Source organism: Mizuhopecten yessoensis, unplaced genomic scaffold, assembly GCF_002113885.1.
Source record: "Mizuhopecten yessoensis strain PY_sf001 unplaced genomic scaffold, ASM211388v2 scaffold7147, whole genome shotgun sequence".
NCBI lineage: Eukaryota > Metazoa > Mollusca > Bivalvia > Pectinida > Pectinidae > Mizuhopecten > Mizuhopecten yessoensis.
In genome coordinates, this window is record NW_018406904.1 from 559925 (window position 1) to 584015 (window position 24091).

At 38.3% G+C, this 24091-nt stretch overlaps 1 protein-coding gene across 2 annotated transcripts in view; it reads left to right on the forward strand.

Annotated features, from left to right (window-relative positions):
- Window positions 1–3661: 3661 nt before the first annotated feature.
- The window catches only part of LOC110453162 (fatty acyl-CoA reductase 1-like), a 51537-nt gene continuing 31107 nt past the window's right edge, over window positions 3662–24091 (forward strand). Inside the window, exons 1-4 of one of the 2 annotated variants that reach the window (XM_021502013.1) lie at window positions 3662–4031; window positions 4918–4989; window positions 21508–21712; window positions 22110–22285. In XM_021502013.1, coding sequence (XP_021357688.1) covers window positions 4970–4989; window positions 21508–21712; window positions 22110–22285 — 401 coding nt within the window. In that variant the 5' untranslated portion in view covers window positions 3662–4031; window positions 4918–4969. The remainder of the gene's footprint in view (window positions 4032–4917; window positions 4990–21507; window positions 21713–22109; window positions 22286–24091) is intronic. The other variant, XM_021502014.1, reaches the window with a different exon arrangement.

Consider the following 24091-nt stretch of genomic DNA (forward strand, 5'->3'; position numbering starts at 1 on the left):
AGCAGCAAATGATGAAATGATTGATTTCCTGTCTAAGGACAGCTAGTCATTGTCTGACGTTAATGCTTATTTGTTTTCTGCATGACTATTTATTTTCTAGGGGTGACTTGGTGAGGACATTTATTATTGTATACTTGGATCATTTCTCTCAGTCTTATATCTCAGATCTTATATATATTCATGAAACCGTTCTCAAGCTCAAACGTGGATTTGGTTCCTAAGCCTAATTTCTAGTTCCGTTTATCAATTAATAATAAAATCTTATTTTGTAAATGATTTGGAAAAATCATTTGAAGAGACTTAAAGCCAAATACTGTTTTCAATGTTTACATTTGGCGTTTTGATCGTTTGACAAGAAAGTTGGTTTGAGCACAAAATCCATTCTTGAGCATGAGAACGGTTTTATGAATACGGACCGGGGGACTAGTTCTCAAAGAATATCTATTTCTTAACCCTTTGTGGGAATGTTAACTCTTTTATCGTTTGTAATTAGTTGTTTGATAATTATGTATTTAAACTTTTATCTATATAGTGTAATATTTTATCATTAAAAGAAATTGTATCGGTCAGCAAGATTGTTTTTTTTTAAGCCACAACTTACGATTTGTAACCTGCAAAAAAGCATGCCAGAAAGCCTCGTACCAAACGATCTAATGGAAAACATATTTTTTTTCCGATGTTACTTAATTGTTGAAGAATATAATAAAACAACTTTGGACTCTGTTGTGGTGAACGTGATGTGATATGACCCGACAAATCGTAGTGACTCGGCTTCACCTCATTTTATATCATTTTTCTGGTTCATATGACTGTAACAGGCGAAGAAAATGCAGAGGCGAGACAGGCGCGGTTTCGAACTCGGGGCCTCTCCGAACTCCTGACGGAGGCTAGGTCTACCAAGTTGCGTACATGAGTACCTGGTCGCCGGCGATCGAGCCTGTCCAGTTCCTCTACATCATATCAAAAGTCTATAACTGTATTCACGGTCAGATAAATCGCCATTACTATAAATATTTTCAATAACATTCCTTAAATATTTGGATGCTTCCAAAAAGCAATTACAAACCATGGAGATAATTTTCTGAAAAAAAGTATTGCCCGCACCTTTGACCTTAGTATCAACGAACTTGAATAACTTGTAATTATAAGGGTTGAACGGATTTGTTTTCAATTTCATACCATTATGAACAGTGAAAAAAAAAAGGTCAGTCCATATATTCATATTCTAAATATTTATTTGTTATCGGCCTGAGTACAAATTCCCTTATTTTTCGATATTGAAGTGTGAACGTCACCAAAATGTTTGCTTCTAACGGTTGTCTCATGTTATTCGATGTTGGGGAGGAGCTTCAAGAATGACACTGATCAAATTGCGTTCATGGTTCTATGACCACATTTTCTTCTGGTTGTGGTTATAGAGAAACGTGTAGTGAACTGAAGATATACATAAATGAATAATTATGGTGGTTAAAGAGATTGACAGTCTTGTGGTCTGTGCCTATGATCAACATTACTAGATACGTCCTGGTATGAATAAACGTGTTTACAACAAACTCGTTCCAACCGAATTAAACTACACTCTTGTATGAAGATACCGGATTTCGCATTTCTATCGGATCTTCAGCTGTAATTAATAAAATTGGCAATGTTTCTTCATATAGATAGATTGATAGTAATTTAATATTGATAATATATATACCGAACATGTCGATCTAAGAAACCAACGAGGTTAATTACCTACAGAGTCCTTAAAAATAAAACGTAAGTTGAAACCTTGTCAACAAAATAAAAAGTGTGTCGAAATTGTTTTTTCTTGTAATGTTTTGCTGCAGTGTGTCATTTCTATCATATACATATGTGTCAAAAACGCTACACTGATCTCATAAGATATTGATCAAAGAACAGATGAAAGCTACCGGCAGTTATTTTCCGTCCGATGCTTGTTGATCACTTCCTGAAGCCCTCCGAATCCCCCATATATCTGACAATGTAAAATTCGAAGAAAAAAACTGCGCTAATGGAGGGCCTTTGGATTAAACCTACGTACAAAATATTAAAAATTAAAGATTTCCCCGTGAACTCGCTATCTGCAGAGGATATGAATAGTAAGATGATTGTTTGATTTGTAGGTAGATCATTGTTGTTTATTATCCATAAATAAACCCCATATTCATGTAATATACGATCAGCGCCATTTAAAAAAACCCTCACAGAAATGTATTTGGAGTGTCAATTATTTGAGTGGCTTGATCAATTTCAACGAATCTGATTTTAGTGCGGAGGCGCATGGGTATATACCTGCATTCCTCAGATGGAAGGCACAGCTAACTTGGAAAGTTCCCGTTATCTGAAATTTGAAAAAGGATATCGACGCTTGATAGAAAGAAGAGAACGCCGAGATGAAAACCAAAGAAAAATATATATACAAAGTGAAAAATTGAGGTCACAGAAAAGGGGACTTCACTGCATTTCAGTTTACGGTAAATTCTTGTTAGAAAGGATGTGTTTCAAAAACAAACAAAATAAAGCAAAGTTTTAAAATATTGCAATTTGAAGCAACAAAAACGTTCCATTGATATGCAAACTAACAAACTAACACTTTAATATAAACTATACCCGGATGTGAAAAGGTATGGGGTCACTTGATAATGTGTGAGCAACATGACCTATATACCGCCACAACTCATCAATGTATATATTATTCATTAGACCAACATAAAACATATTGTTCATCAGACCAACATTAAAATATATTATTCATTAGAGACAACATAATGTTCAAAAACTATATAAAGTAACGCACTAATGTAAAAATATCCACCGGAATTCAACGTGTGGAATACGATGAATATCCCATAGTTTGGTTTGGTTTAGAATTGTTTAACGTCCTATCAACAGCTATGGTCATTTAAGGACGGCCTCCCCTGTGTGCAATATGCATGCCTGTAGTGTATGCGTGTGTGTTTTGGGAGGCTGCGATATGTTCGTGTTTGTCTCCTTGTGATAGCGAGCAACTGATGCCGACTTTATAATTCAACCTCACCGAAACATACTGCCGAAGACACATAGAAGAACACCCCCCACCCGGTCACATTGTACTGACAACGGGCGAACCAGTCGTCCCACTCCTTAACTGCTGAGCGTTAAGCAGGAGTAGAATGTCTCGGCCAGGGGACAGAACCCAAAGCCTTCCTCACAGAGGCGAACGCTCAACTAAAGGCCAAAAGTGAGGCATTGTCTAGGGAGACATTAGGAAGAAGAAAACTATTTAGAAAGAAGAGAAGAGGTAAGATCCCAAATTTAGTCGCCTCTTACGAGTATGCAATGGGGGCAGCAGGTACAACTCTTACGCACTACCCGCAGGGACATAGGTAAAATTAGACGTCTTTGTAAATAATATAAGATCGATAATTTTTAATTTTTAATAATCTAAGTAAACAAACAATAGGATTGGATATACACGCAATAGCGAAGTGATCAGACATAGTACATTTGTACCGACAGACCGTCAAATAAAGGATAGACACTGCATTGTGAGCATCAGTGTATACGGGTGTGTGTTGTTTTCTGTATCAATGAGCACATATGTTCATGTACATATATAACGCACATATNTATTACATCATGAAAATTGGTTTTACTTCAAAAACCTCAAATTTATGTTGCTATAAGTACACGATGTGGAGTGACGCTACACTGTGTCTTCTGAGAAGGATTGTATACGGGGTTATTGATTGAGGAGAGACACGGGAAACTGACGGAACAACCTTAGAAGCGGGCAGACACACAGCTTCTGAGATATCTGTTTACCCCGGAACCTGTCTATCGAGAACGATACACATCCCTGTCCGGCAGTACATTGTACACGACATTTCAGTCTGGACCACACGTCCGTAACTATGAACTTTGCGTGACAGCTTATGATAGAATGCTTCAGGCTTAGTATACACGTGTACTGTGGCTATGAACACCAGCGGAGGGCTAGATTCAGATTCAGATGTGCTAGGACGAACACGTGTACAGGACTAGGGGTAAGTAACACGTGGAGTGTCATGTCTTTTACTTTTTATTGATTTATTTTTCAATTGTAATAGTGGCGGGTTTTGTGTTCAACTCACCAACAGACACTGCCAGAGGTTTTCTCACCATTTTTATCTGTACCTCAGTCGTGGCTCTGGGCCATACTAAAACAGGCCGTCGTTCACCACTATCAGAAATGATAGTTTCTCAGAATCTGTAGCACAGTTTGCGTCAGAACTGTCTAGTGCATAATGCAGAATGCCAATCGTTCTGCCGATTGTCTCACCAAAAAGGCAAGGCAAAAGTTCACAAAGTCACACAGACAAAATTAATCTGGCCACTGGCTAGCAATAGAGATAGCGACAGGACAACTTACATATACTGTCAATGTATCTAATATTTATGTATAAATATACAAAGTCGCTTTTCTAGCATTTGAAGCGTTCTGGTGTACTTGAATGTCACGTGATCATATACACGTTTACTATGAGACAGTTTTTAACCTATACATGCGTGTAGTTCGTGCTTCAAATTCAGTCAATGGTATACCTGGTTTTACTGGTGTAACTTATTACCGAGGTAAAACCTGAACTTCTCTCCTTTCATAACACATAAACTAGTGTGTTTAATGAGACACCCGACGATAAAGTTATTTAATTTGTTAGCTTCTCTCGACGATGTTCACGACGTGCTGTATCCTATCACGTGACTAAAATGGTAACCCCCTGACTTATCGGAACCTGACATTTTTAGTGGACAATAAAAGCCCAAGACCGATCTACTGCGGTGTTTACTTCCTTATATCGACGTGATGCCCCAAGGCAGCTATATAGCTAACCGGGCCACGTGTCAGCATACTGTTCGGTTTAATGTGGACGCCGCTTTTATATTTCACAGAATCGTTGTGAAGATGGGGATCCCTATAAACTATACCCGGATGTGAAAAGGTATGGCGTCACTTGATAATGGGTGAGCAACATTACCTATATACCGCCACAACTCATCAATGTGTAAATAATGGACTTTTATCATTTTATGCGCAACCGGATGAACCTTATAAATAAGTAAATGAAATACAATCAAGACATCTGCAAGAGCTAAAAAGCTTACAACGATCTAAATCACAGCGAAAGATACAGCGAAAGCGAAAGACAACGTGGGTTTTCTACGGGTACTCCGGTTTGCTCCCACATTAAGACCTCGCGTACTAACATCCGGTCCAACAAGAGTGATTAATATAAGTTGAACTAACTTGTTTCATATTTGTTGTAAAATAAATAAAGTTTATATTTACATTTAAACCCATGACGGTCATTTAAGACAGATGTAAAGGGTTCACAAATTCGTGTTATAGATATGTATTCCACTACTTGCCTGTTGTTAATACCGGATCGAGTCGTTCAGTTTTTGGTATAATATGTTTTCATCGTCTTTAAATATACTAATGAATCTGTCACACGTAATTTAGTAGTTTTAAAATTGTACAAAGTAGAACTGTTTTTAAGATGACAAATATTTACTATGAGTGTTAGCCTGGTACGTTATCCTGGTGCTTCAGCTGTTCACAAATTTCCAGGTAAAGTCACGCGTACCGTGTGTGATCAGGCGACGTGATAATGTGTGACCCTTTGTTGTATCTAAAACAGCCTGGTTATCCCACCACTAACCATATCACGTATTGATCTTTCATGTAACAGATGTTCTAGGGATCAAACATACGTATTGCATCATTACACTTTAAAGTACATAAGCAATTTTGCATTGTATTTAAGGACGTGTGGAGCATACATATTATATCAATGATTGGTGTCAGAGTTATCGCTCTTGAACAAAATATATTGTCTGCTACGCCGACGTCATACATGTATACATTATGATGTTCCCTTTAAACGTGTCGTCACTTGAATACACAAGTAAAGGTTACATGCACTTTAAACGAACAAGGTTTATTTAATTTTTAATGTTGAAATCTTCTGTAAAGGGAGATTCTTGTTTTGTTTGTGTGAAACTCGGTATCCTTAACTCATGACGTCATCCGCTCTGTAAATAAAATAGGATCACAATACAATGTACATGCCAGAATATACTTGTATATTGATTCCCGCAGTTTTTCAGTTGATTTACAATATTTATGAGTTATAGTTTAACCCAACCATTGTCTGATTATCATTACAGAAAGTAAATACAAATATATACTTCACGTGCCGTCTGCCTGTACATCTGTATGTTTAATTTTACGTATTCAACATCGTCGACAAAATCATTTTTATGACATATCAGCATAAATTGTTTTTATATAGTGATCAGAAATTGTGTTTTCATACTACATAAAAGTTAAAATGTCATTGTTCATTTAGTCATCAGCTTGGATTGGAGTCCATCCTTATATTCAATGGAATCACGATACATTTGTTGGCAAGTTTCAAAGCATATATATAAGATATAGCTTGATAGTAAAATACTATTAAATAAACGGAAACATATCCGTAAAATTACCCCCTCGTAATTGGTGTTTTTATTCTATGTTATTTTCATATATAAATTGATAGCATTTTCATGAAAACGTGCATGACTTTATATACATTGTATATATATATATAATCATACACAAAAAACGCGTTGGTTGATAGCGGCACGCGTTATGATGTTATCGTACCAACATTCAAACATCGGACTATTTTACAACCGTGAAAGTCCGATATATATCACTATGACAAACCCGATAAATATTTTAATGTTTTGTTATCTGTTATAGCTGGCAACTTCTCCATTGATCATTCTAAACAGTCACGTGCACCACACGTGTACGTGATGGTGTCCACTAGAACACGTGATCTGGTTAGGCCCATTATAGACAGGTTTGTGAGCTGGATTATTACGCCTATGTATAGAGTATCAGACATAGTATAGCCTTGTAAAGTAATCAATTTACCCACGATAGGCTTCCCAATAATTAGGTCAGGAACAGACCATCAGAAACATTGTATACGTGTGTGGGAGGATCGAATCACACAGCCCTCGGGAACAACTCAGTGTCTTGGGACCAGCTAAATAACAGCCCCTTAGAAATACGTGTGAGGACGGATGGAATCGCAAAACCCGCGGGAACCACCTCACTGTCCTAGACCAGGGAAACATCAGCCCCTAAAAGAAACGTGTTAGGAGGGATTGAATCTCACAACCCTCAGGAACAACTCAGCGTCCTTGGGCCAGGAAAATAGCAGCCCCTTAGATAAATGTGCGAGTGGGGATCGAATCACACAACCTATGGGAACCTCCTCACTGTCCTAAACCAGGGGAATAACAGCCCCTAAAAGACACGTGTTAGGAGGGAATGCATCTCACAACCCTCGGAAACCACCTCACTGTCCTAAACCAGGGGAATAACAGCCCCTAAAAGACACGTGTTAGGAGGGAATGCATCTCACAACCCTCGGAAACCACCTCACTGTCCTAAACCAGGGGAATAACAGCCCCTAAAAGAAACGTGTTAGGAGGGAATGCATCTCACAACCCTCGGAAACCACCTCACTGTCCTAAACCAGGGGAATAACAGCCCCTAAAAGAAACGTGTTAGGAGGGAATGCATCTCACAACCCTCGGAAACCACCTCACTGTCCTAAACCAGGGGAATAACAGCCCCTAAAAGAAACGTGTTAGGAGGGAATGCATCTCACAACCCTCGGAAACCACCTCACTGTCCTAAACCAGGGGAATAACAGCCCCTAAAAGAAACGTGTTAGGAGGGAATGCATCTCACAACCCTCGGAAACCACCTCACTGTCCTAAACCAGGGGAATAACAGCCCCTAAAAGAAACGTGTTAGGAGGGAATGCATCTCACAACCCTCGGAAACCACCTCACTGTCCTAAACCAGGGGAATAACAGCCCCTAAAAGAAACGTGTTAGGAGGGAATGCATCTCACAACCCTCGGAAACCACCTCACTGTCCTAAACCAGGGGAATAACAGCCCCTAAAAGAAACGTGTTAGGAGGGAATGCATCTCACAACCCTCGGAAACCACCTCACTGTCCTAAACCAGGGGAATAACAGCCCCTAAAAGAAACGTGTTAGGAGGGAATGCATCTCACAACCCTCGGAAACCACCTCACTGTCCTAAACCAGGGGAATAACAGCCCCTAAAAGAAACGTGTTAGGAGGGAATGCATCTCACAACCCTCGGAAACCACCTCACTGTCCTAAACCAGGGGAATAACAGCCCCTAAAAGAAACGTGTTAGGAGGGAATGCATCTCACAACCCTCGGAAACCACCTCACTGTCCTAAACCAGGGGAATAACAGCCCCTAAAAGAAACGTGTTAGGAGGGAATGCATCTCACAACCCTCGGAAACCACCTCACTGTCCTAAACCAGGGGAATAACAGCCCCTAAAAGAAACGTGTTAGGAGGGAATGCATCTCACAACCCTCGGAAACCACCTCACTGTCCTAAACCAGGGGAATAACAGCCCCTAAAAGAAACGTGTTAGGAGGGAATGCATCTCACAACCCTCGGAAACCACCTCACTGTCCTAAACCAGGGGAATAACAGCCCCTAAAAGAAACGTGTTAGGAGGGAATGCATCTCACAACCCTCGGAAACCACCTCACTGTCCTAAACCAGGGGAATAACAGCCCCTAAAAGAAACGTGTTAGGAGGGAATGCATCTCACAACCCTCGGAAACCACCTCACTGTCCTATACCAGGGGAATAACAGCCCCTATAAGAAACGCGTTAGGAGGGAATGCATCTCACAACCCTCGGAAACCACCTCACTGTCCTAAACCAGGGGAATAACAGCGGGTTGGATTTGATAATTACCTATACGACGAAAATAAAGGGATCGAATCGCACAACCAGCGGGAACCACCTTTATGACCTAAACCAGGGGAATTATAGTCCCTTAGGTAAATGTGGATGGGGATCGAAATTGCTCGGGGGACAATGTCTCTGCCCTACAAGAATTTTATCTGGTGATCTAGCTACAAAATATGGTAACCCTGACTTCCTTTAACGTTTCCGCTATTTGTTTTCGAGGGAATGTGGTGCTGGTTTTGGTAGTGTGCCGACTATTTGTTGTGCCTATATAAGTTATTGATGAGTTAACTTGTAGACAACGTCAAAGAGATTGGCACACGAGTACCACACCGCGCGGATCAATTGGTGTACACACTTGGATTTGGGCTTCATGTATAAGTGCTATTTTAACCTCCATTGGTGCCTGCCATTGTTGTAAGGTCAACTCTGACGCTCCATCGCATTTATTTACATGATGTGTGTTGCTTGCATTCTAGGAAAGCCTACTTTCCATACGTCATTGTCGTACATTATCTCATTGTATAGCAGACCGGTAAGAGGTACAGTACATGTTTGCTATTTGACTGTTAACACAAACGTTACTCTACTCTTCCGACTTACCTGTTTACTTTTGGTTCAATATTAATAATACTTTACCATTTAGAAAAAGACGTGATACATATAACATCGCCAGATAAAGCAAAGGGTTCAGGGAGTTATTTCATTAAAAAAGAAATGTCGAATTTTAACACAAAAATATCTTGGTTAAGAACACGAAATGACCCCTTGCTGATTTCCATCGCTATAATAATGAAAGTAATATTATTTAACCTCCCATGCAGTCTACTGACTTTATTTCACGAAGAACATACTTTGATATAGACACACAGAACTGTCAGGGCAATTCCCTTCATAAATACTCTATTTATCAAGTGGTTTATTGACGGGTGCAATATGCGGTGACGTACTCTTCACAAACAACAGATTTTGATGGGTTTTTTTTGGCCGTTTGTTGCGGTGTCTCCACGGTTTCTCATATTCCCTTGTCCTGTTTTATATTGTTGTTTTGTGTTTATGGTTTGGTATACTTACTATATATTCCTTTCCGTCCGGTTCCTGTGATTGGCGATTGTAACTTTTGAGAGTGATGATCGCAGGTATACAAAAATCTCAATAAATGAGGTATATTATAGCAAGGTCTAAAAGACAGACACTCCGTCTTGTACGTAAGATTCACTGGTGCGAGACGATAGTACGTGTCATGAATATATTAAAAATTAATTATGCATGACACCCCATAATGTTCACAGATATATTCTATTTTTACTTAGGTATTTCAATTCACTATTTGTTGCTGTTTAGTGGGCCGACTAAGAACACTCAACACTTTTTAATGAGTGAATGTGGTTTAATACTTTCTTACAAGGTCATATTGTATGTTTCCTGGGATCTACACTAAACTACCTTCTATCGTGTGCTATTGGTATGTCGTAAGCTGAAATAACGTAACGGAGTTACTCAGAAAACCACCCCTACAGATCGGGGATCGAGAAGAGAATACACCTGCTGTTACCCACTGCATGTATCGTAAGAGACGACTGATGGGAAACCCCCCTGCAGAATTGGGGATTCGCTTTTGTGTCCTTTATTTGGGGACACAAAAGCGACCAAAATGAATCTGCTGCGCCAATTGCAATATTGGGGATCTTTGTATTCCTCAATACTTCTAACTACCTTTTTATTTCCTAGCGCCTTGCTTGAAAATACATGTACCTCACTTTTTGCTTTAATCTCGAACGTTCGCCACCTCGAGGAAGGCAATGAGTTCTGTCCCCAGACCGGGACATACCAAACAAAGTGTACAAACATGGAAGTTGTTATTCCCTGCTTAACGCCCAGCACTAAGGGAAATTGCAACAACTAGTTCACCCGTTGTCAGTATAATGTGAACGTGCGGAATGCTGTGTTTGGTGCCTTTGGCATGGTTTTTCAGTGCGATAGCACTATAAAGTCGGCATATGAACAGATCTGCGCTATCACAGGAAGGAATATACACCAACATACCCCGTCACCGGCACATGATCACACATGCACACATTCATAATACACATGGATGCTCGTCCTTAGCTGCTGATAGGACGTTAAACAAAATAAAACCAAACTAAACTCAGAAAACGCGGCGTGTTAAATATCACTTCAATAACAACAACGTTAATGTTTGAAATGTCGTACACACGATCAACTCACAACTGAAGTAGAAGGTTATGTTATACACACCGACGTTACCAGGAGGTTATGTTATAACACACCGACGTTGCCAGAAGGTTATGTTATAACACACCGACGTTACTAGAAGGTTATGTTATACACACCTACGTTACCAGAAGGTTATGTTATAACACCCCGACGTTACCAGAAGGTTATGTTATACACCCCTACGTTACCAGAAGGTTATGTTATAACACACCTACGTTACCAGAAGGTTATGTTATAACACCCCGACGTTACTAGAAGGTTATGTTATACACCCCGACGTTACCAGAAGGTTATGTTATACACACCTACGTTACAAGAAGGTTATGTTATAACACACCGACGTTACCAGAAGGTTATGTTATCCACACCGACGTTACCAGAAGGTTATGTTATACACAACGACGTTACCAGAAGGTTATGTTATACACACCGGCGTTACCAGAAGGTTATGTTATACACACCTACGTTACAAGAAGGTTATGTTATAACACACCGACGTTACCAGAAGGTTATGTTATACACGCCGACGTTACCAGAAGGTTATGTTATACACACCGGCGTTACCAGAAGGTTATGTTATACACACCTACGTTACAAGAAGGTTATGTTATAACACACCGACGTTACCAGAAGGTTATGTTATCCACACCGACGTTACCAGAAGGTTATGTTATACACAACGACGTTACCAGAAGGTTATGTTATACACACCGGCGTTACCAGAAGGTTATGTTATACACACCTACGTTGCCAGAAGGTTATGTTATAACACACCGACGTTACCAGAAGGTTATGTTATCCACACCGACGTTACCAGAAGGTTATGTTATACACGCCGACGTTACTAGAAGGTTATGTTATACACCCCGATGTTACCAGAAGTTTATGTTATACACACCGACGTTACCAGAAGGTTATGTTATACTCACCGACGTTACCAGAAGGTTATGTTATACACACCTACGTTACAAGAAGGTTATGTTATAACACACCGACGTTACCAGAAGGTTATGTTATCCACACCGACGTTACCAGAAGGTTATGTTATACACAACGACGTTACCAGAAGGTTATGTTATACACACCGGCGTTACCAGAAGGTTATGTTATACACACCTACGTTGCCAGAAGGTTATGTTATAACACACCGACGTTACCAGAAGGTTATGTTATAACACCCCGACGTTACTAGAAGGTTATGTTATACACCCCGACGTTACCAGGAGGTTATGTTATAACACACCGACGTTGCCAGAAGGTTATGTTATAACACACCGACGTTACCAGAAGGTTATGTTATACACACCGACGTTGCCAGAAGATTCAATCGTGTAATATCACAAAGATATGATTCTGTTCATCCCACTGAATTTGGTTTCTTGATGTTTGAGATTGCAAACGGAATGTCCAACATAATTGAAACTATATTATTTTAATCGTAGACCTGTTACGAACACAGTTCACACTCACGAGTATTGTCTGGGTTTTTTTTTCTGGAATGACATGCATTTTGAAAATCTAATTTTCACCACCAATATGGCAACTACGATACCATTTACCCTTTCACTGCTACAGTTAAGGAGGATAATGCCAATAGCACTAAAACATATATGAGCCATCTTCCTGAAACCTTTCGTACTTCCTACTTATAATATCTCGTTGTATAAACTATTGAATAAAATACTTTTCACTGCTAAGCTGTTTTCGTTGCTTTAATTTGGGGAGTTCGGATCGATATACGCGTACCCATTATAGATATACAAATGTATAGACATTGTATGCATGTCGTGCAGCTTGCTTTCACCTCGTGACTGAAATCAATTCTGTGCGTATATTTGTTTCTTTTATTGTCTCATTTGTTCCTGTTGTCTTTTAACGCGGATTTTGAGTAAAACCTTTGTCAATGCAGGATAGCGCTGTGGAACGTGTTCCCCCCATGTCACTTCATCTAGACACAGTTCGTGTCTGCTACTCGCTTTTCACTGTGTCCTCTGTATTGTCAAACCTCTTTCGTCCTATTTCGTAGGTTTCCTTTGTTATGAGATATCCTCATCAAGATCCTCTTTAAAACTTCCCCCTTCACTCTGCATATACAAAAACTGTAAGATAGCTCGATAAATGTGTTTGCTATCAGTAATAAAGTTATGGATGATTATTTTAAAACAAATTTATCTTTGAATTAACTCTGTGGTAAATAACTGTATTTTTATTGATATTTACAGTGAAATACGAAATTTGGTTTCATTTATCAACAGACTAAATTATTTTCATAAAATGATATACATGTATGTGCTGGTAAGTTTCCTCTTTTCGTGTTTGGGTAGGGCTTTCCTTCGTAATGGTGATTGATAACAAACACTAATATCGTGAGAATACCAAATCCTATTACATATTCCGCTCGAGTTTATCCTACTTAATGACCAGGTCGGGCATTGTCCTGCACGCAGGTGCTCTGTACTAGAATGTGTTAGTGGTATAGGGGAAACTGGAAAGGAATCATACAAGTGTTGTATACTAGTATGTTTGCCTAGACAGTTACAGACGGATATATATATACCTATATTATGCATGCGATCCGTCCAATCAGTGTGTTGAAAATAATTTCCCCGGGGAGCTGTTTAAATTGCTTGAAATATTATATAGCGAGTTACAGTCGGAGTACAAAGCAAGTTTGTATATTTGAATCAAGATAAAGTTTGTCTATGCATGCGATCCGTCCAATCAATGTGTTGAAAATAATTTGGCGGGGGAGCTGTTTAAATTGCTTGAAATATTATATGGTTATGTTTAGCAAATATGCATATGACAAAATTAGCTGGAGAGAAAATAATTGTTGGTGTTTCTTCGTCACTGCAATAAACGTTATCTGATGATTGGTGCTTTAGAGAAATTTTAAGACACAGCGTGTCAATCTTTGTCTATGTGCTTAGATATATGTTGACTTATTTGACAATTCACTCATAGTAGTATTAATCCAATTACAAATGTGGTAGTCACTACCAATACTACTATATCTGGCACAACTTACAGGTATATCCAACGCGATATCCCGTGCTATGTATTTCGATCTGGTCCGATCTGTCTGGCACCTTTACGCGACATTTCGTGGATTTTCACACAGCGTAGTATTCATTCACGTGCTAACGCTCGAAATTGAAAATCCGCATTATCTAAAAACAAAAAATGTCGTTATATGTTTTGTTTTGATGATGTTAGATTCCTGATGTTGTAGATAAAATATAATCTACACTGTGGAATATGTTTCCTTCTTTGTAAGGAAAGACAACATTGTTTACATGGAATCATTCAAACATTGCTTAAGTAGAGAAGAGGCCATGCTTATTTGAGGCCCCGAACGGGATACTTGTAGACAATAAAGAAATTGAATGAAGGCAACATTTATAGATTCGAATAGCACCCTGTAGTAGTTATATACTATATAGGAGAGGTAAAGACCATGCTACAGTCCCCTGTGGTAGCTATATACTATAGAGGAGACACTTAATGTGCTAAAGTCCCCTGTGGTAGGTCATCTCTGATTGGATACTTCTTGCTCATGGTACCTGCTTTTTTGATTTGAGGCATATGGAAGAGATTGTGTGTTTGTATGAGAGAGAGATAAGGGAGAGCAGAGTGAGAGAGTGGATGGGAATGTGAGAGATTCGATGCATCCAAAGCATTTACCTGTCGAAAATCACTAACGACGTTTTATTTACCGCTTCATTGTTTTGATGTCGCAATATACCGATTTACAAGTGAAATCTGCAAGTGAAATCTGTTAACAATTTTTGAAACTATATTATTACTCTCATACATATTTTTAATGCAACTAGATAATTTTATTTATGATATATGTTCTATCTATGTACTATATTTTAGGATATATTTTGTTAATTCCGACTGAATGTCTTTATCAGTTAACATGTACAGTGTATGTGTCGATGAAGCTGGGCAACTTTATCTATCGTTCATATGACTTCCTGTGTCATTGTTATACAACACTATTTGAGGAATACAACACTATTTGAACGAATGCATATGATATGTGTATGAAGGAAATCAAAACGAAAACACTTTGCTCAAACGACTAGTGCTCACTTTGCTCCGTCCGGGTTTGCGTTTATCATAAGTGACCGGAAATACTGCCTTATAGCAGGGACGTATCTATATACTGTCCCTGCTTATAGTTTACCCATCTAATAACGTTACGTCAATCGGGAGCCGTCGGCACTTTCCGTAAACTAGTATCTCGTTTACGGAAAGTGCCGACGGTTACCGATTGCACGTTACGTTTGTCAGAGTGACAATGTAATCGGAAAACGTCGGCACTTTCTGTAGACGAAAAACTGCTCGTTTACGGAAAGTGCAGACGGTTCCCGATTGAGTGACAATGTATATATAATATAGAGGTTACACAACGAGTGGTTGTTAAATACCATACTCAACAACCACTAGTCGTGTGATCTGTTTCTACCACAATCTCATGATCAGTCAGAAATAACATACACACATGTGTAAAAAGTCTTTTTTTTTTACAAAGAGGTTTGGCGGAAAAACTGCCCGTATTTCCCTAAGTCGGCATTTATGAAAACGGGGGAAAAAATAAGGAGTAAAACATTTCGGGTAGCAAAAATGCATACAAAAGATACAAAACCAATTGAATATGAATGTTTAAACTGCTGAGAAATTAGGTATTGCTAATATGATACTGAAAATATAGCCATATACACTATATCTATGAAAGTGATGGGGTTTCCCGGACTTACAAAAATACTTTCAACACTTTCCCATCCGAGGACCAACTTTTGAATAAACTTTTTGTGACCGTGATGTAATTTGCAAAAACAAATCGTATTACGGAAAAGTGGTCCTCCTTTGGGAAAGTGCTCAAAATAATGAAAAACAGGGGTGATCAAGTTTCTCTAAACTGCGACCGGTGTTTCTCGGGTTAAATAAGTTTGTAATTGCCAATATCTACATGTTCTATGTAGCCGAATGTGTAACGCAGTTTACTTGCGACTAGAAAATAACCGGTGCAGGTTCGAATCCTCCTTCAGTTATTTTTTTTTTTAAATATTTAGGCATGTGCTCATTTTCCTTAATAAGGCAATAGTGGGGTTTTTTTAATCGATGGAAAATTTTGTTTTCATTTTAATAACATACCTATTGATTTATCAGTTTTGTTAGTTATAATTTCTTTACTATTTAGTGCGACATACTTCTATCGAAGCATGTCAACAAATCCCTGTACACGTGTACAGCTACGCTTTGTGGGTAAGACTATTTTTGATGAAATTTATGAATTGTTTTACCCTCCAACTGGCAATAGTAATTATATCAAGAGCTTAAACACCAACAAATAATGCCGAAATACCAAATATGTGGTCTGTTTACAATAATCTATTCTTAGACACGGGATTCCGATATTGCTACCTGTATAAAAATACCCGAGGACGCGTCATAACAGGGCACGGTTGGATGCGCGCACTAGCGTAACATAGCTTTGGGGAAATAGGCATAGCAACCCGCCATATCTCTTTAATAATTGTCAAAATTAATGTTTCAGCAACAACTCAATAAAAAAATAATAATAGATGAACGACTTTAGATATTGAGAGTAGCAGTATTGCATTAATTTATATAAATGAACCACGGACTATATGCGGGTAAGCATATCGTACCAAGTCTGCCTCCTGCCAAGTGACGAAGACAAACTTATCGCTGTCAATGTCCAAAACCATAGGCCTACGTTTCTTCGTGACGGTTCTGTGGTTGACGTTCATAGTGAAAGTTCAGCCAGACCGTCCAAATAGCGATAACGGGACGTTGGGAGAATGAAATATTTTCCGACACTTTGACAGATCTTGTTTTGGTTTCACGACCTGGACACTCAACGGTGTGACGTCGAAACGATATCGAGCGTCTGTAGCAATTTTGCCTGAAACTAGCGATCAAATCTTTAAGTATCATCTTCTTTTAATTTTCCCTTAATAACCCCCTTTTCCACATAGCCTCACAAAGTCACCAACATTTGTCGGATGTTGACAGCAGACAACGTAAACAAAACAGCATGTGGCAAAAAGCGCATGGAAAAAGTCGTCCCGGTCAAAGTTCATCTTCTCGACCAATCAAAACTCTTGAAGGTCATATACCACATGTGGTTTATAACTCATACACAGCGTATTGTGGTAGAAAAGGTTATATAATTACCAGAGACAAACTCGGAGTTTTTCACATTCGATGATTTATTCGGTAATTATTTCACGGATTTCGTGCATTTCTCTCGATTTACCAAAACTGGAAACCAGAGGAAAGTAGGAGGTTGTTTACTGAATTAGCCTTGACCATTAGTAGTACTTATACAGTAGTCAATATACAAAATATTGTTACATTTTGTGATGGAGTCACGTGTATCTCTCGTCGTAACTTTCATGAAGGTCTAAGCGTCGTGACCAGTATTGCGCGCCTTTTCAGTTATAGAACTGGTATGTGAATGACGTTTTACAATTTATTAGTCAATGGTTGCATTGATAGCTGAAGTCAACATTAACCCAAAGATGGATCTTTAATTACAAGTTTGAAGGTAACTACTTTCAACATATTTTTTATGATTCAACGTTGCATGACTTTCATGTGCATGTCATTCATTTATGTATCTACCTATCAGAAGGCACGGTAGTCTAGTGGTAGGACGCCGGGCTCGTGACCAAACGGTTGCGGGTTGGAGTCACGTCACGGCACTGTGTTGTATCTTTAAACAAGATACTTCACTTTGCTTGTTCCAGTCTACTCAGCAAATGGCAGCACCGGCTGTTTGCTCCCCGTGAAGTTGAGAAATATATTCACCGATATTAATTTGTGAACCGCTTTGAGACGACCTACAACCAAGGTTGTGATAGAGCGAGATATAAGAACCTCGGATTATCTTTATAATTATTTCAAACAAATCTTCAATTAACTAATCAGATAAAAACTCTCGAAAACTCTCGCAACCATTTATTCCTAGTTATTCTTTAGTCTTTTATACCATTAGTTTCCCCTTCAATAGTGACATTGCGTTGCTTTTTCTGTAGTCTCGAAAAAAATCGGTTTTGCTATTGAAAAAGTAGTGACAGAATACTGTATATCGGGAAACTTTCGCTCAGTCAAATATTTGCCCTTCACTGTTAAAATCTATATTCGTCTAGCTTAGAGGTCATTTAAGGACGTATCTTCATGTGTTTATGTGTGCAGGATACAGGGTATGTTAGTGTATGTGTCTCCTTGTGATAGCGCGGATCTGATGCCGACATTTAAGTGGTATCTCAATGCAATACCATGCCGAAGGCACCCAACACATCATACCGCACGGTCGCATTATACTGACAACGGGTGAACCAGTTGTTGCGATTCCCATTAATGCTGAACGTTAAACAGGGAAAAACCATCTACCATTTTAAAGGACTTTGGTAATTCCCGGCCTGGGAACATAACCCATTGCCTTCCTCACCTGGGCGAGAGTTCAACTTGACATTAGGCCAAAAGTGAACAGATTTTTCACCATCGTGACTCTAACCGGAAATCAGACACTGGATAATAATACAATTTTAATTAGAATAGAGTACGGACAAGAATATCCGGAAGTTTATTTTTTATATCAAAAATGTGAATTAATACTTATTTGTTAATATATATGTAAGACGAATACTGATACTTGATAGAATATTTTGAACAGTATGTACATTATTTAAAGGCGATTCTAGACGCCCATGTACATTGTATGGATAATTATATATATGGTTATGTCTGAAAATTTTGAAAATATAATAAAAAAAATAAAAAATAAAAAAGCCAAAAGTGAGGTGTTGCTAAGTAAGGCAACATTTCACATGAAATTGATGTATAGAATTTGATGTATACTGATTCTGGCTGTCATGATAAATTCGCCTTTATTGCGGAGGGCGAAAAAGTCGAAAAATTTCCGGTACAGTATATTTGTAGTATGATAGTATAATATCAGCTATACATGACGAGCTGTTGTTTGCGCCATAAACTGATATTGGGTAATAGGCCGAACTAATTATGCCAAAGTCGCATGTTTGTTTTGTGAGCGGAATCGCTAATAAATTATTACCTCCCGCAAGACGATACCTTTATTAGACCTTACTGAACAAGTTTGGTTCTCCTGGTATCTCTTCCTATCCCAACTTCTTCACCATCAGCTGGTTATCTCATAATACCTTTCTATCTTTATGCACTGTCTTATGCCCCCGGATCTTATCAATCTTTCCATCTTCAGAAGATGTGTGCGTCTGTATCGATGTTCGACTTCGACAAAAAAACATAGATACAATTTTTGGGTTTTGACTTAGCAAAAACGCCGCAGGTCGCCGAAAGCATTTAAAAGCGAGACAGACGATGCACGTTTTTAAAACCTAAATGATTGATTTGCATAGTAAGAATAGCAAGCTTGTAATTTAAATGCCAGACTATGACGCACTTCCGATTGATATTGTTACATGTCGTGAACATTTAGCATAAAGTAGGCATTTTAAAATCCATTTTTATCAAATTAAGTATTAAAAAAAATAAACTGGAAACAAAATTGAATTTATCGATTTGGATTGACTCGTATCAAATAGAAACGAAAATGTTCTGAGTAGAGGTTTTCAGGCATTCGTTCATCTTCATTGCAAACTCATCTTTTGAGGCAGGCATCTGATAATCTATATTGGTATTTGAAAACAAACTGCAAACATGATCATCTGCTTTCACTTGTGCTAGCCCTTTGACGCCATCCAACCTGCGTGAATCTAACATGGTGGTATTCATACGGATAGGCATAATCGCAGCGGTTCCAAATATATCATATAGCGTACTTATAATGGCGTTTTTGACACTTCAAATACTTTTGTGACATTTCTGCCATTGCTTTTAAGATAAAAAAAACCCATACAGTGTTGAATCTTTCGCGGATAAGGTTCATACCGCTGAAACAGCCGAGAGCCTCCGTCGATGCATAACACGGAACACGACATCCTACATGTAGGTAGGAGCGCCTATTCGGGTTCTGTCCCAGTCAATCAACTGTTCAGAATCCATTACGAGGACAGATTTTGGCGCGATTTGCTTTATTTGTGTTACCGAGTACAAGGTATACCACTCCCGTCCGTGGAATTTATGACATATGTTGACATGAGCTATAAACTACCAATCAGAAAGGTGTAAATAAAAAGGTTTATTTTTTTGTAAGTTTGGTTTGGCTAACTATGTTTTAGCGTCAATTTAATTCGCTAAAGTCATTTGCCTTCATGTGTGTAATGTATGCGTTTGTGCTAGAGGTGCTATTTGTCTCTTTGTGACAGCACGGATCTGATGCCGACTTTCGAGTGTTACATCACTGAAATGCCATTTCGGAGGCACCCCGTACAGTACTCCACCCGTTCAAATTATATATCAGCGATGGGTAAACCAAACGCTGCCGTTACTCTAAAGGCTGAAAAGCACGTAATAACAAGTAGCTTTTAAAAGACGTTTGCATGTTTCGCTAATCTGTTGGCTTTAATATTGTATGAAACACGGAATTGATTGTAAGCACATTACTATGAACTATATATAAAACTTTATCTTAAATATATCTTTATTGAGTAATGTTTTTTTTAATTTTCCAACATTTTTTAGAAGAGAAAAAGTACATTAAGATAAATCAGTAAAGAGCGATTGGAGTAACGGGATACTAAGCAGATACACGATACAACGACAGAGCTACAGAACCTCAGGGTCACAAGATTATTTGTAACGGCTAACCCCGGCACGCAATCTTATTCTTTGTCACAACATCCGTAATCCGTTGTCACGTGATCAGATTAGAAGTATGCTTCTCTGGCAACCTGACAAGATTAGGTGCGTTGACTATTTCCGAGATGATCAAGTGTATGTATATACTCTTACGAGTCTTGTATAACGATCCTAATTAACAGTATGCCCTAATGCATGGTATATTTGTACAATATAGGGTCTTAAAAATAAATCTGACCACGGTAATTTAACCAGATCACAGAAGCCAATAAGATCATAACACAAGGCCGTTTACTCAAAAACACACGAGGGATTAGACAATGTTGTGTCCGCAAAGGTACCCTGGTCAAAGCACAAATGTCATGGATGCTGTTCAGATGGAATTAAAATACAAAAAATGCACTTTTCAATTTTAGCTGTTAGCTGTTTGTGAGTTTATGTCATTCCATTTTTTTATTATTCAAACGGTGTCCACAGGGCAATTATAAAATCAATTTAAATTGCCACCAGATCTAAATGTTGCAATTTAGACCCGCTAAGGGTACACGCATAAAGCATATGATAGAAAGACAGATACTTGTGATAGACGAAAATAAATAGCTTCTAAAGGCTATGTTGACCTAGCTAAGGAATTTACTCGTCTTATATTTTGTCAGAAGTGCCATGGCGTCGTTTACCACGATCCCGGAGTTTTACCAGGACAAGTGTGTCTTCATCACGGGGGCCACAGGTTTTATGGGCAAAGCCCTACTGGAAAAACTGCTGAGGTCATGTCCGGACATCCGGCGGGTCTACATCCTCATCAGACCCAAAAAGGGCAAGGAAGTCAGCCAGAGACTCGAAGAGCTACTCAACTCTGAAGTAAGTACATTAAGGCGTCAGGGGTAAACGAAAATTTGGTTCCGCATAGTCATGAACTAAACCCAGCTTCATTATGCATTATGAGCATATTCAGAGCCGAGACGAAAATGTCTTATTAAAACGTGTACACCTCAATTTGTACAGACCAATGCAGATTTATTCAAAAGTTTTTGAGGGTTAAATAGTACTTCAGTCAATTTGAGTTTAGTAAAGGTGATTTCTTAAAAACACGTATCACAACTTGTTCAATGATCTATTTCTATGCTGTGTACTTTTGGACGTACAAGATATGACAAAAATAGAAATTTTAGTACAAAATCATTTAGTCTTTCCATAAGGTGATCAGAATGGGATGTGACATACAAAACACCATAAATGAAATCTTTTGTTGTTAAAGATATTCCAAAAGTTAAACAAGGAAAACAACGACTTCCGGTCTAAGATAGTCCTGATAACTGGAGACATCGTCCACGACAACCTGGGAATGAGCGAACAAGATGAACAGACGCTGATTGACGAGGTTTCTGTCGTCTTTCATTCAGCAGCCACTGTTCGATTCGACGAGGAGTTAAAGTAAGTAACGATGTAAATATTGTCAAAGATTCGCTACAATACAAATACCTAACATGTACAAGTAACAATTAAACTGTCTGTTAATAAACGTTCTTAATTTAACATCGCAATATGAAGAGTACATTCGACTAAATTCGATCATTGTCTTGCGTGTTATTTTTATACGTGGACAATAGTTTTTGTGTTGGTCCGGAACCGGATGTTTCCGCAATATTTTTTTCTGTAGTACGTCCGTGGTGCTTTAAAACAGTCATAGAGATGAGAAAACTTGATAGGGCTTCGATCTTATGTCAAAGTCTTTTCACTTGTTCAGTCAGCTTTTCTCAATCAGACAACATTTTGCTCGAGTGGTCATCTGAATATATTGGGATGGCAAACATGTCTCTATTTATTTTGATGAGTTCAATCAAATGTGTGTGTCTTAATGCTCATCTTTTAAGATACAAGGTGGTAGACTCTTCTGTTGTATTACTTAGTCCTATATGTTTGCCGTTACCTTGATGGCAAGCTATTTCTCTTGATTTGTTGTAGGGTTCATCATATACACACTTTACTCAATATTAATATAAATCATCATTCCTTTAAGTTTTATAATTCATATCATAAGGGTTTATATGTACCTGCTTTTCTGTCCCAATGTTAGTTTAGACCAAATTGGATTACCAGAAGGACGAAGACTAGCGACATGGTGCAGTGAAATTCAATTCACTTACCAAATTCTATAGGGTCCATCTTAAGTTCATCTTTAGATATTTAGGGAACCGGATGGGTTGATACATCTCTTTTGGCTATGTAGCTATGGATGTGGTTTGATATCGTTGCTCCTGGATTTCACTTTGTGTTTTCGTCTTTGTTATTTCGGCGTCAAGAACAATTATCTTGTCTTCGTAAACAAGGAAAACACATTATCCGAAAATTAAGAATGTAATCTTAATGTCTCTTCCTGCTAAATCCGTACTGCAAAATGTGCTGCATTGAGTTATGCTGTTTTGTTCTTCAATCAATTATGTAGGTTTATTTTTATCAATTTAATTATACAGTGATGTATTTACAGATTTGCATCAATCGCGGCGTTAATATCGACACAACCATAACGTCTGATAGCGAACGCTGTATTTTTTTATTATTATTATTATTCATTCAACACAAACCTCATTAACGGTCGCTATGACCCTGTGTTGGAGGACGTGTGAACCTGCTGCACTGATGCCAACGTCGAACGCTTCCTCATACTGAATGGTTCGATTAGTTAACACCGGCAGTTTTCATCATTCGATTAGACCTGTCAGGTTACCTTGGGGCTAGATGCTGTAGCGTTTAAAAAAACGAAACGCATTTAAACATCAAAGTCTCGACTTACTACTTCTGTCCTAACTTGAATTGAAAGTACCTGTATTAAGCAGAGAGGCAGGAGGTGTAGCTTTATATGGAGAAAAAACTACGTCCCTTCTTCTTATACAAGAAGTATCTCATATGCCAAGCCATATGCTTCTATGTACTACTGTAAACAATTTGAGGCTAAATAAAGATGACTAATGCGAACGTTTTGTTTTTATTTTGTGTTTTAAAATAGCTCTGGGCATTTTTATTCTCTCTTTTTCAAATTTTTTTTTTTACAAACCTCTGCAAATGTTGCTTTTAAAATTTCTGATAAAGAAAACGTCGATGTTTGCATCCTAGACATCCAGTATATAGTATTGAAAATAAGTAATCGATACTTTACTACTACTACTACTACTACTACTACTACTACTACTACTACTACTACTACTACTACTACTACTACTACTACTACTACTACTATTA